The following is a 13,599-nucleotide window of genomic DNA, read 5'->3' on the forward strand; positions in this document are numbered from 1 at the left end:
CCTACCTCTCCCAGAATGCTGTGCGGTTCAGGATCAGAGTTCAGTACTGAATATTCTGTCAGATGTATTATCTATTGATATTGCTCACATGTATATCACGACATATATTACCTTAGTTGTACATAATTCAAAAATAGAAGGAGAATTATACAAGTTTTCAACATTTTTTCACAAATAAAATCTGGAAAGTGTGGTGTGTATGTAGTCCCCCCTTGCAAAGTCGCGCAAAAAAATGATGCGCTACTTTGCGTTGGTCTGCCACATAAAGACCCAATGAAAACATCTGAAACTCTAAAAGGAATATGAGTATAAGACACTGTAAGGAACACACAGATGCAAAAAAAAAAAAAAAAGCTCTAGCTAACAAAAGAAAACATGAAGCATGTTTTTTCCACATGGTGTGTGCCGGCTGAAGAACATCCTGTTTAAACTTGCTGCACATTGCTACTGAATGACTTTAAATCATCAACGGCTAATATTAGAAGTGACAGGACAGCATAGCTTCTGCACACGCCTTTCTTTCAGAAGCAAAAAACAAAAAAAACGCACCTACTTTCTCTTCCCCAATACACACACATGCATGCACGAAGCTACAGCTGCACATTAAAAGGACATTTAGAATGTCAAACCCAGACGGTAACAATCAATTCAACGTAGATAAGAGTCCAAATGCACCCATCGGTGCACACTAAGGCCCCGTCTCCCTCTGGGCTTGGCTCTACATGGATCGCTGTATGATTTTTTTTACGGCTGGCATTTGGGAAGCACTTTAGCAGTGCATAAAGACCTTATAAAAAGTGTAGTCGTAAAATTAGCAGCCACAAAATATGTACTTATGTTTTCATGTTAAACTCAAAGGGATATTTTCATCGGGAGAGCCACGAGCTGACGCACCCTCCAACAAGTCGTATATCCACAGATGGACACGGCTGTTGAATGAGAAGCGGCACAGTATTAACAATGTGTGTGTGTGCGTGTGTGGGTGTGTATGTGTGTGTATTACCATTTAAATTTATGGCAATTTTGTCCTTCATAAAATAAGAGCAGCAGGCTAACTCAAAGCAGCCTGATCTCAACTACAGTGGACCTCAGGCCCGGGAGGTCCACCAGGGGGCGATATGAGACCAGATTCAAACTTTCAGAGCTCTTGGCAGATTTCAGTGTTTCACCTCTTTCTGCCAACCCCTCTGCTCTCCTAAAAACTGGAACCGGTGCCAAGCCAGTTCTCATCAACTGAGCAATGCAGCAAATAATAAAAACCCTACATGTGACTCATCCTGGGAACAGGGAAAAGATTGACAAATGTCCAGGTTACAGATTTCCTATTTCGAAATGTGATTCAGTCTCTGATGATCTATCCCCTACAAAAGTAGCCCTGGAAGAGAAAGAAAGAGGCGAGGAAAAATAGTAGGAGACCGGTGGCCGCCGAATCGCGTGACTGAGCTGTGTTTGTCCCTGAGGCTGGGCAGGGCTGTTTTTTCATAAAGGCGGTTTTGTGGACTACCCTCCTGTCATTCGGCACACACAGACTAAAAGGGTTTTTGCAAGCGGGTGGCATAATGAGTGTGTGTTTGTGTGTGTGTGTGTCTGTGTGTGTTATGTGCGTCTGTGAAGGCAAACCCGAGGGGCCCCGCTGGCGTGCGACCTGAATGCGAGCGCGACGCCTTGGTGCGCGCGTGCGTTTGACGTCATGTTTGTTCACTCTGCGGTCGAGATGGCATCGTCGCTGACGCCAGATGCCCGGGAAAAAACTGTGTCCCAATTCCGTTCTGGACCACTGAGTCAGGTCGTTAAAGGAAGGAGTGGGAGGCGAGGGGGGCGGAGGGGAAGGCACGCAAACACACACACACACGCTCACATAGCAGCAGTTTGAAGTGTGTCTGTCAAACATGGACGCAAATTGTTCATAAATGTGCGGGACTTTGAAGTTTTCAGGTCAATGATCGCTGACGAGGACGCGGCTACTAGTGGGAAGTGCTAGCGGCGTCTGGCTGTCCGTATACAAATCCCTGTTAAAAAGCCAAGGTTCGGTGGCTTCAATTTTTTTTTTTTTTAAACCATTTTCCAAATTCGGTTTGGCACAACACTTCTGCACAATTCAACTGAAAATAATAATAAAAAAAACAAATCTGTTGAAATAAAATGTAGGTGTGATCGGCCAGAAAATTGCAATCGGTGCAATCCTATTGAAGAAGCTGCAAATAACTATCCAAACCATCCACTGACACTTTGTACCAATAACTAACTACTTGCAATTGTTCAGTTCATTAACAGAAGAAAATATTGCACCAGGGCGACAAAACAAAAACGAGATGTTTTCCAAAAATAAGGAGCGGGAAAAAAAACCCAGTTAGCTCTAGGACGTTTTGTCAACTTCTTGTTGTGTTCTGCATGTGAGAACGTCACCTCTATTGTGTCTAAAGCAAGGACTTGCAGAACTGAATAATTTTCTTCCAAAGAAAACACCCAGGCCTAATTTGTGACTAAAATTTTCCTTTGTAGGACAATGTTATGGTCTGATGAATCCAGACTTACCATGCCCACAGCTAGACAATGTGGTGGCATAATCAAAAATTAACAAAATCTTGACCAGAAAATCCCCGCGGTCACCAGAAAGGGGGGCTCTGGCCATGAGACGCCTTGGCAAATCTAGTGAGGTCTGAAGAACATTAGCAAGACACAGTTGGCAAATACTGTCAAATCGAGAAAACTCAATACTGAAACTGGATAGAAGGGTACTTCAACAAAGTTCTAGTTTAAGTGTGGGGGAACTTGCGTGACCAGGTCGTTAGGGTTTTTCGTTTTTTGGGGGTTTTTTTTACCCCCTAATAGCTTTGTCTGTTATTCATTCTACATGATAAATGTGATATTAAACTTCTGAAATGATTTACTATGATCTAAATTTTTTACAACATAAAAACCTGGACTTTTAACAGGGGTGTGTACACTTCTGAGATCCACGGCACACACAAACACAATGAAACTGTCCCACTTTCGGTCTCAACATCATCTAAACGGCTTATAATTTAAATGAGTGGTTATGCACGCAGATGCACACAAATGGTGTGCTTTCGCTCGTTTGGTAACATTTTAGACCGCCTCGTCTGTCTGACCTGGTTGTGTGTCCGCAGAAGGCAACACGTCTCCCTCTCCTGCTCCCTTTCCTTGACCAGTTGCTTCTGCTCCTCCTGCAGCTGTTGTTTCTCCTCCTGTAGGAGGCGCATGGCCTTCAGCAGCTCCATGCGCTCCTGCTGTGCCTCCTCCACACGCTGTCAGACACAAGGAGACAAAACAACCATAATGTGGCGCCAGTATCTGGAGATCTGGAGTTTTAATGTATCTTTTTTTGTTTTCTTTAATAGGTTCTGTGAGTGTCATGGCAAAGAGACTCTCTAAAACATTCAGTAGTGACCTTTATGGGGTGTAAAGGTACGGCACAACAGCAGAAAGAAACAAATGCCAAAACTGAGATTTACTCATTTTAAATTGAAAATAAACCTTGACATATTTAGTCCAAAACTGAAAGGCATCTTTCCTGGTATTAATATAAAACAATAAAAGTGTTTGTTTCAATTCATTTTTCATACTGAATGAAAGCGCTGAATAACGTCTCCCAGTGTGGAAATTCAAAATACACACACCGTAGCAGTCAAAATTTATGCCTTATATCAAAGAGAAAGAATAAATACGCAAATAGCTCGACATAAAACACTATTGCATCATTATAGGGCCTGCCAGATTGCACCACTTGCTGGGTAAACACAAGCTGGAGGGTCTTCAACATCCGGCATAGCAGTATTACAAACATCCTTGCAGTCATTTGGTGTGGAGTGCTTCAGACAGAAGATTAATCGACTTATCTCCTATTGTGGACTCTATAGCAATAGAAACACAAACATTTCAATTTTAACTTCTAGTACCCATGACAACTATGTACTACTGAGGGAGTACACAAACATACAGTCACACATATCCTTATATGGCAAAAATAAAAATCAAAAATCAAACATATGTTCCCATCCCTGTGGCTCAGCGTTGGTACAGAAAGCTTAGTGTCCACACAACACACAAAATGTACAGAGTCTTTCAAAAAATTTGGCCTACAATTTTATTTAAACAGAGCCAGCAAGTTGTTTTTGCTCACTTGTGATCTCTGTATTTTGTGCAGCGGCAACAAAACAGCCCTACTGTATAGCAAACTCTATCCTTTGCTTTAGTTACATGTAAAACACTTCACATGCTCTTTACATCTTCTTTTTATGTTCTGCAGATATTCCTGCACAAGCTAGAAAACCCTTTCATTTCCACAAATTAAAACTGTGTTTAAAACAGTGTTTGTTCTTTAAAACATAGATTATGGGTGTGGAATCATCCAGTTTATGTTTGGCAAGTTTTAAAACTAGCAACAAAAATAAATAAATAAATAAAACGAGAAAAGAGAACGTAAACTATCACTTCAATTTAATTTTGTACAGACAGCAATCCTTGAATTAGATGCCAACGTAAACATTATTTACAGTGCATGGTCATATCCTCTTATATTGTACAACCACAAGCTTCTTGTGTTTTATTAGGATTTTATGTGTTTGACCAAAATAATCTCATGCATATCTCTACTGTGGTTCTGAAAATGCTTGAAAATTAAAAATAAACAAGCAGTCTTCAAAAGTGTTGGCATGCACATGGATACACACCACAGAGGGTGCCCTATCCTCATTGACTGGATCTATCAAGACAAAACTGGTAATTCATTCAGGCACAACTGAACACATGTCTTTATAATATTTTGCCTCCCATGTAAGAAATTGTGCCCTGGAGAGTTAGGCATATTGCTCATATGTTAAATACAGAAACAAAAAAAAAAAGCAGCTACTAAAATAACATTTTATTTTGTAACAAAAAAAAAAGCCTCAAAATGGGCCATTTGAAACACAGTGGTGCAAAAATCTCATGCCATTCTGCCACACGAAAAGAACCCGATTGTATGAACGCAGCAGAAGAGTTGGACTGATTCAGTTCCGAGGGCCGAGGAGCTGAAATGGGACAAAGATATACTGCCATGTGTCTGCTGCTGCCTAAAAAAAGCAGCTGATGATGTCAGCGTTGACTGCTAGGAGGTCAAGAGCAGAAAGACCAAATATAAGCAACGGTCGTGTGTGGTCTACCTCTAGCAGCCCGGTCTTGGTGGTAACGACCAGTATGTCTGAGTTGCTGTCTTCCTCTGTGACAGTCAGCAGCTCCTCGGTGGGCGTGGCAGGCCTGAACTGGAAGGGCGTGCTGGCACCTCTGATATCCCCCGCGTGAGTGACATAACAGAACTGGTAAAACTCCCCGTCCGATTTAGGGACATAATAGCCTGCGAGGGAGAGAGAAATAGGAGGTGCGGTATTAAAATTATGTTTTATTTCCAACCTGTTTTGACATTAATACAAACAAGTGTTTCTGTCTATATTTACAACAAGTCCTCCGCATGCTGACACATCAAACAGCCTGTATTTACTCTGAGATTCAACTGGCGCTTCATACTCTCCACTCGGAAACGGAGCGGCGTTGAGAAGAGTCGAACCAGTGGCCGGCCGCTTTTACTGACTCCTAAAGCACCACAGTGTGAACTCATATTTTCACTGGGTAATATCTGACCATTCCAGGTCCAGTAAAAACCAGTCCGCAGACCCTCAGCGTGAGAGTGTGTGTGTGTGTGGTAGGAGAGGTGCGTGGGTCCCAGGCCGTCGTTTGCGGTCGTTCTCCCTTATTAAATAAAAGTGCTGGTTTTTATATGCACCGTAAAATGGAGGAGTTACTTTGGAATACCCAGGCTCTGTATGGTGGTTTCAGTAATAATGTGTGTGTGGATCTCTTGAGTGCGTACCTTGAAACACAACAGTCCTGTGCACAGTAGTTCCCGGCTCGTAGTTCTCAGGCATGGGAGACCAAAGGAAGGTGTAATAATCTCTGGCTGTGCTCCAACCAACCTGGGGAAGCAGCATGCATGAAAAAAGATTTTAAATTTTAAAACACATACAGTCCAAATATTGATTTTTTTTTTTGATACGTGTATTACTTTTTACTTTTAAAAAATTGTCTGAAGAACTCAGCTCTACAAGTTCTTTTCTTCAACCAATAACAACTTTACTTTTAAATGTATTCACGTCCCTTTATTTCAAATAAATAAAGAAATCCAGGGCAAATGCCAAGAAGAAGTGCACCAATCGATCGGCCCCGATTTCCTTAACTTCAGCAGATTGCCGATCTGCCAATGTTTACACGAGAAACCAAACCATCTATTTCCACAAAGGCCTGAAAATCAACCACTGCCCACCTTTGCTCTGCTGTGAGAGTCTGCATGTGCACGATAAACAAAAGTCACCCCCCTGTTGCCAACTTAGCGACTTTTCAAACAAATAAATCTGTATCGGCAGGTCAGGCTCATTAAGGTTCAGTGATCAGTCAGGAAGCACCCCTATTTAAATCATAGCATATCCATGCGTTAGAATGGCCTAGTCAAAGTCCAGACCTAAATCTAATAAAGAATTTGTGGCAAGAAATAAAAATAACATTCGGTGATGCTATCAAGACTGAGCTACGTCTTGTAAGTAAGGAGGGACCTACTAATATACAATTATTTTGTGTTGCACCTACAGAATCATTGTATGTGTAATTCTAGCCAAAGGTGGTTCAGCAAAGCATTGATTCAATAATGCTGAATACATGTATGTGCATGCCAACACTTTTGAAGACTGCTTGTTTATTTTTTAATTTTCAAACATTTTCAGAACCACAGCAGAGATATGCATGAGATTATTTTGGTCAATCACATAAAATCCTAATAAAACACAAGATGGTTGTAAATTGTGAAAGTTGTAGGAGAGGAAGGACGGATGAATGGATGGATGGACAGACACCTGGACTGAAAGATGGACGGACAGGTGGATGGAGTAACTGTGCCTCCACGGGAAGAGTAGTGATCTTGCAATAAGAAGCGCTAGTGTACGTTGCTTTGGTCAGTTTGACTTTATAAGTTCAGTCAGTGAAGAATAAAAAGAAAAACAGGAAGAAGGAGATATTGTTTTTTTCCCGGAAATAATTTCTTGTTTTCTTAAGTCAGTCATGTACCACCAAACGTTCAAGTTAAATGTGTGGCACAACTCAATCACGTGGTCCTATGAAATTAAAAAAAAAAAAAAAAAGTTATATAAAAATATATATTAAAATTAATATATAGAATAAGAATTATGTCTTACGATTCAATGACATTGTCTAGTTTCCTATGAAGGAAATAGGATGGACAAAGTCGTTGCACGGTTCAATAAAAAAAAAAGAAAAATCTAAATATCCTGCTGTTAATATCCTAGCTAGCTAATAAACAATTACTTTAATAATTGATACAATGGAAAACAGTTTTATTGAAATGTTGAGTTACTTACACCAATCCCATAAAAGTATTTAGACTTTCAAACTGTAAATCAACTGAACTACGGGAAGCATTTGTCAAAAGTGTCAGTTTTAAACGCATTGTTTCCTTAAACCTAATCACTGCATCTCCCCACCCCCATCATCACGTAACACACATCACATCAATGCTGCAAAGCGCCAGTAGCAGTCAGCGTGAAGTCCTGCGCCAAGAACATTCTTTTCCACCTCCACCAGTGTCTCAGGCATGAGCTCGGCGCTCCGATGGCCTCGCGCCAGCCTTTGCTTGTGCGGTCATGTGTGTTTGCACAAGACAGAAGAGAGAGAGAAAAAAAAGGCATCAATAATTTTGCTAATTGCAGAGGTGAGGTTGACTGACGTTTGCTTAGACGTGGAGTAGCATTCCAGGAGAGGAGTGATGTTATAAAATAATCACAGGCAAGGCAGCTATCAATCACTCAAGGCCAAGTGAGAGGGGACAGCGTGATGACACGTTAATTATACGCTCGCGCAACGGGTTTCTCCCTGCCGACCCGGCGAAACATGCCGCAACTGAAAGCCTTCTGGGGTTTCCTTTTTGTTTGTTGGAGTGGTGTGGGAGTGGGCGAGTTAAAAACTTGGAAATGTGATCGGGAGTTCTAAAATTTATCCCCCACAAAAAAGAAAAGCACACACAGAAAGCAAACGCTGGGCTATAGAAGCGTGTTTAAGATGTACACTGTCCATGTTTACCGTGTACACACAGCATGTGAATACTGCTGGAGGGCAACACCGTCCAGGAACATGTTTGTTGCATCAGAATCCCTGTATCAATGTGCTGCATGAACACTTTTAGCCACGAGGAGGCGTCTGTACTCAACTTAAACCAACCGTCCCTGCCTGCTCTGAGTCATGCTCACAGCAGATCTCAGCTCTGCTGCTTAGTCTGGCTCTCTCACAGGTAGCACATGAAGATGGGATGGGAAAGAGGAAGAAAATATTCTGTCCCTGAGTCAGACCTGCGAAAAGTTTTTGCCTCTGGGAAGACATAAACCTTCATGCTAAAGACTAGTATTAACAGCTTTGGAGTGTGAAAGTCAACTGTAATCAGTTTTGTTTTAAAAAATTCCCCAGCATCGTAACTCGAACTGAAACTTGCTGGCATAGCTTAAAATGTGCATAATTTGTGAAAGATTATAACATTTTTATTTTTTTTTGGAATGGCGCTTCATTTTCAGTGCCTTATTTTTGCACTACTTGAACTTTTTAACATTTTTGTGAGACCAACACAAAGCAGCGCTTACCTGCAAAGGGGAAGCAAAATGATAGATGGTTTTTACATTTTTTACATACAAATCTAAAAAGCACGGCGTGTATTTGTATCCACACAATCCCATGGAACCAACTGCGGTCAGATGTCATTTAATAATTAAAGAGATAATCTTAGTACAAATCCAGGTGTTCTGCAAAGGCCTCGGAGATGTGTTAAGAGAACTTTAGTGAACACAAAGCATCACAAGGAGCAAACACGGACATACACTGGGTTATAAAACAATTTCCCAAACATTGAGCATCTCAAAGTTTTTTACTCAAAAGCTAAAAGAGCAGGAAACAACTACAAACGTCCTGATGCATGGATATTTAACTAAGCTAACAGGCTGAGTCAGATCAGTTCCCACGGATCAGGTCGAAGAATTTGAAAACAAAACAAACATTAGGATGCATTCACACGATAGGCACATGTGATCAGATGTTTTCATGGCAATCAGAACCAGGCAATTCCGATCTTTTCACCCCCAACAATTCCGATTTGTGCCACTCTTGTGTGGTACTAACTCAGATATGTATGCGACAGTTTTTAAAGCGTCTGCGGTCAGAACGGTCGCATCGCATTTTGGCCGACTTTTACGTCGTTCGACTGCACAGCCTAACACACTTCTCCTACAGAAGTTGCGGTTAATGCTCAAAAAAGGCTGTTGCTATTAGTTGTGCTTTGTTTTTTTCCTGCTGTCCTTCGTCTTGTTATGATCATGTGACAATACTGCCGGCTCCCATTGCTGAACAACTTTAAAATTGATCCATCGACGGCGGCGGCCATTTTAACTTTCGTAAAGAGTGCGCTTCTTTGTGACGTCTACCTTCTACTTCTGCGCATGTGCATTGCGTTAGGGTCTTAAACCGTTTGAAAACAAAAATTTTATTGCGATCGCATTTAATTTGTGCAATGAATGGTCATGCAACCCCCCCCCCCCCGCCAAAAAAAACCAAACTGGAATTGACTCAGTCAAAGTCCAGACCTAAATAATTTAAAGAATCTGTGTCATGATTTATAAACTGCTCTGTACAGATGAGCGTAAGCTATTTTGCAAAGAATGTGCACAACTATTAGTTATGTGTGAAGTCTGTAGAAACATGTGGTTTTACAAAGTATTTACATGAGGAGCTAAGGACTATATTTTCCTTTTCCTTTTATGTAACATCTATGCACCACTTTTTGCTATTCTAGCACACTTATTCCCAATAAAGTACAGTAAATATTGTTTTAGTTTAATGGGTATAAAGACAGTGACAAGACTTTGCAACTATAAAATAAAGTCCTAATGAATGCAAGAAAGACAGGCATATACGTCAAAGAGGATTAAAAATCTACGGTCTGTTTGTTCCCTGACATGGAGCTCTGACCATCAAACGGGTTTCTTTAGCATGATTTACCATAATTACATTTTCCAATCCTCAAGTTTTTTTTTTTTCCAAATAAACTCAGCATCTTTATTCCTTTTTAATTGAACTGGTGGATTTGAAGTCAGTTCTTAAAACTACGATAAAACGTTTGTCTTTTGTCTTTACGAGACATTAAGTTTCCCGGCTCCCATTTCCTGTTAATTACGTGTGAGATTTGATGGCCCTGATAAAAGAGTCCAAGCAGAGAAGGGGAAATGGGCTGATGGAAAGTCAAAGGAAAGGGAATCGGGGGGCACATGTGAAATGATGGAAAGGGAAGGGGTCTTAATAAGAATCAGAGTGGGTCATAAAGAGGGCCAAATGTGGGCAAACAGCCCACCGTGTATACTCTTCCTTGTTCTGCCTGCAGAACAACCACACCAAAGCTTGCGGTAGGTTTTCAGGCTTGTAGTGACGAATCATTACTGTCGGGGTGGATGCATGTGTTAATGTGCTAAGTGCAAAACTACGGGCAATTAATGCAACCCTAACACTTGTTTGTACCAACAGAAACCTGCGTAAATGGCTGTGATTTTAAAAAATTATACTTTGAACACTGAGAGCAAAGTAAATTGCATTAATCGAATACCTTGAAAATGCCCACCCAGTCCTTGGGGTGGGGAGTAATGTAAGGGGTCAGCGTGTAACGGCACTCCAAGGGGGCCTGTGGTAGGAAACTCTTCCCTACGTTCTGGAAGATGACATGAGCGAAGTTGGATGTTTCCATGATGCTGACGCTGCAGCCAGGAGACGAGTCCACCACCTGGAATGATGACATGCTGCCCTGCTGGTCACTTCATTTGCCTGGAAGTGAGAAAAACAGAAGAGAAACAGTCGGAGGAGATTGTATTCTTTTCCCTTCACACAAATATCAGTTTGCAGAAGTCTTCAAATCTTTTGAATCGTTGTCACTTTATAGCCATAAACTTCAATGTATTTAATGAGGATTTAGTGTGGCAGATCATCAGAAGATGTTACTGGGGGTCTGTTCTCAATATGCTTATAGAGCATGACATTTAGTTATAGATGTGTGGAGGACAACAATTTCGTATTTTTTGACTTGACTCTGTCTGGTACTGTTCCTATTGTTTGTGCTGTGGATAAATACTTAGGACGCTACGTATCTGATAATATGGCTTTTCAAATGAAATGCAAAATCATGTATGCACAAGTTAATATGCTGAGACGTAAATTTTGTACGTTCGTTGTTCCAGTGAAAATTGGGCACTTTAAATAAGCCTATTGTCTCCCAGTGTACACTGGCCATTTGTGGAGGTGCTGCAGAGAAAGCAACATTCAGAAACTCACTGTAGCATAGAAGGGTGGAATTATTTTGCTGCTTAAAATGCTAAGATGGAACAGTGTAAGTCAAATGTTTGTTACTGTTGGTGTACCCACTCGTCATGCTATATTGCAGAATCTCTTGAGTGTACAGTTGACTAAACAAATAGTGTAATTGTGTCCCTGACAGATTCTCCATTTAGCTCAGTCATGTTTTATTCAAAGTTCTGGAATCATTGGCGCTTTAGCCTTCATGTAGATTTGTGACATTGTGGATTTGATTTGATGCTTTATTTTAATGTTGCACTATGGACCCATATGTGTCACTAATAAAAGGTTCTATAAAGTATTGACTCGTCCACCATCTTGTAACCATATATTCCACTTCTAAAAGGTAAATTAATAAAAGGGATCTTACTCTTCGGCAATAAAACAGTTGCAATCGTTTTTTAATAGCCAAGGGTCCAGACCCTCTGTATGAAGTGAAGCATAGAACAAAGGTTTTTTTTACCAGGCCAGTGATAACCAAACATTGAGTAAGAACAAGCCTTTACAATACAGGGTTTCCCCCAGAAAACCTGCATAGCCCGGTGGTAGAGACAATACGCCAGTCCACTAGCAGCCCGCCGTGTTTTTGTGTTAAAAAATGTTCAAAGTTACAAAAATTCGGAGGTGCATATGTTAGGATCATAATTTGGAAATAATAGCATATGAAACCAAAGGGGAGCCCTCACACCCAGGTCAATGTGCCAACTATTAAACCGTCTTTACTGCCTCTGTTACTTGTAAAAAATATATATATATATGTATATATATATATTTAAAATAAAAAACTTAGCATGGTGGGGGGCCAAGTAAAACCCGGTGGCCCACCAGGCTTATATTACACTGGGAGAAACCCTGCCATAGCTTTTTTTCCCAATCAAAGTTGTAATAATCAAATGTATTACCTTGCATGTGTAAACTGTTGAGTAATTTCTCCTCTGTGGCTCTGAAGGAGTTCAGTCAAGTCAAAGATGATTTCATGGTGACACAAAGTTCTGCTCCTTTACCGGGAGGTAAAAGGCTGGAAAATAATAATAAATATGGTGATTTTGATATGAAAGACCGCGTTTCCATTTCTCTATTTCCGAATAGGGATCTTGAATGAAGTGTTTGATAACACTTCATTAGGATATTTCAACTGATAGGATCAGTTGAAATATATCTATGATTGGATTCGATTGACCAATTTTCTTTTTGTAAAGTGCCATAAACACACAACAGCATGTACTTCCATGCACTTTTTGAGCACCAAGATGGATGAATGATGGATTTAGACGATAAGATGGGGAATAAATCTGGCAATTAAAAAAAATACATGTAAATTTTCTCCATTGCATACTTTTTCAGACTTGAAAACTCCAATACTTTTCCAAACTGTGTAGGAAAATTGTAAAGGGAAGCTCAGGTTGATGGTAAAGAAACAAACACTTGTGAATGTATGCAGCTTTTTGGCATCCCTGTCATCCTGTATTTTCACTCTGGAACCACAAAAAGGCAAAACAGTCTATCAACGCATTACATCTTATAATGACTCCACCCCAGGAATAAACAGGGTAATAAATATTATGCAGAAATGCACATTTCAAAGCTGTAACGTTACAGACAGAAACGACGTGAGATCCACGACCGAGCAGCTAAAATACACTTCGGCCGAGTGAACTGTAGCTAAAGCAACCTAAGGCTTATCTCATTAAAGGTGGCTAACATTAGCTGGTGGACGGGCCGTGTTGTGTCAAGTCACTACTAGCTAGCTAAGCATCATCCTCTTAGGGCGGCGAGCTCGATGACACATGACACACAAACACACACGAGCCAGTTTAGCATGAAAATAAACCTTACCTCTATTAAATGGCTTGTACCTGTAAAAAAACAGAGACTTTCTTCGTCGTATCTCTGTGTTTATTTTCCCCCCACTCTCAGCTCTGACGCTGATGCGTCTCTTCCAGAGAGAGGGAGAGATGATGATGCTGAGCTGCTGCACCAGTGATGCTGCGAGGGCCGGTGGGGGGAACCAGGACACCCCGACTAGAAACAACGACAGTATATTATTATCATTACAAACTTTTACTCTTTATAATAAACTTATAAATTAGCTCCCACCCACCACCCCATTCAAAATAAAATACTGCACCATATAGTGTTTTTTGCAACTATGTACCGTCA

At 40.7% G+C, this 13,599-nt stretch overlaps 1 protein-coding gene across 5 annotated transcripts in view; it reads right to left on the reverse strand.

Annotated features, from left to right (window-relative positions):
* The window catches only part of tax1bp1a (Tax1 (human T-cell leukemia virus type I) binding protein 1a), a 28,013-nt gene extending 14,583 nt beyond the window's left edge, over nucleotides 1-13,430 (reverse strand). For 3 of the 5 annotated variants that reach the window (XM_028035713.1, XM_028035712.1, XM_028035709.1), the window contains exons 1-6: nucleotides 13,276-13,430; nucleotides 12,342-12,457; nucleotides 10,700-10,914; nucleotides 5,870-5,972; nucleotides 5,166-5,356; nucleotides 3,114-3,269 (exon numbers count right to left, since the gene is read on the reverse strand). In XM_028035713.1, the coding sequence (XP_027891514.1) occupies nucleotides 3,114-3,269; nucleotides 5,166-5,356; nucleotides 5,870-5,972; nucleotides 10,700-10,888 (639 nt within the window). In that variant the 5' untranslated portion in view covers nucleotides 10,889-10,914; nucleotides 12,342-12,457; nucleotides 13,276-13,430. Of the gene's footprint in view, nucleotides 1-3,113; nucleotides 3,270-5,165; nucleotides 5,357-5,869; nucleotides 5,973-10,699; nucleotides 10,915-11,809; nucleotides 11,865-12,341; nucleotides 12,458-13,275 lie in introns of all 5 variants that reach the window. The other 2 variants (XM_028035710.1, XM_028035711.1) reach the window with 2 other exon arrangements.
* Between the last annotated feature and the right edge of the window lie 169 nt (nucleotides 13,431-13,599).

This window comes from Xiphophorus couchianus, chromosome 13 (assembly GCF_001444195.1).
Source record: "Xiphophorus couchianus chromosome 13, X_couchianus-1.0, whole genome shotgun sequence".
Taxonomy (NCBI): domain Eukaryota; kingdom Metazoa; phylum Chordata; class Actinopteri; order Cyprinodontiformes; family Poeciliidae; genus Xiphophorus; species Xiphophorus couchianus.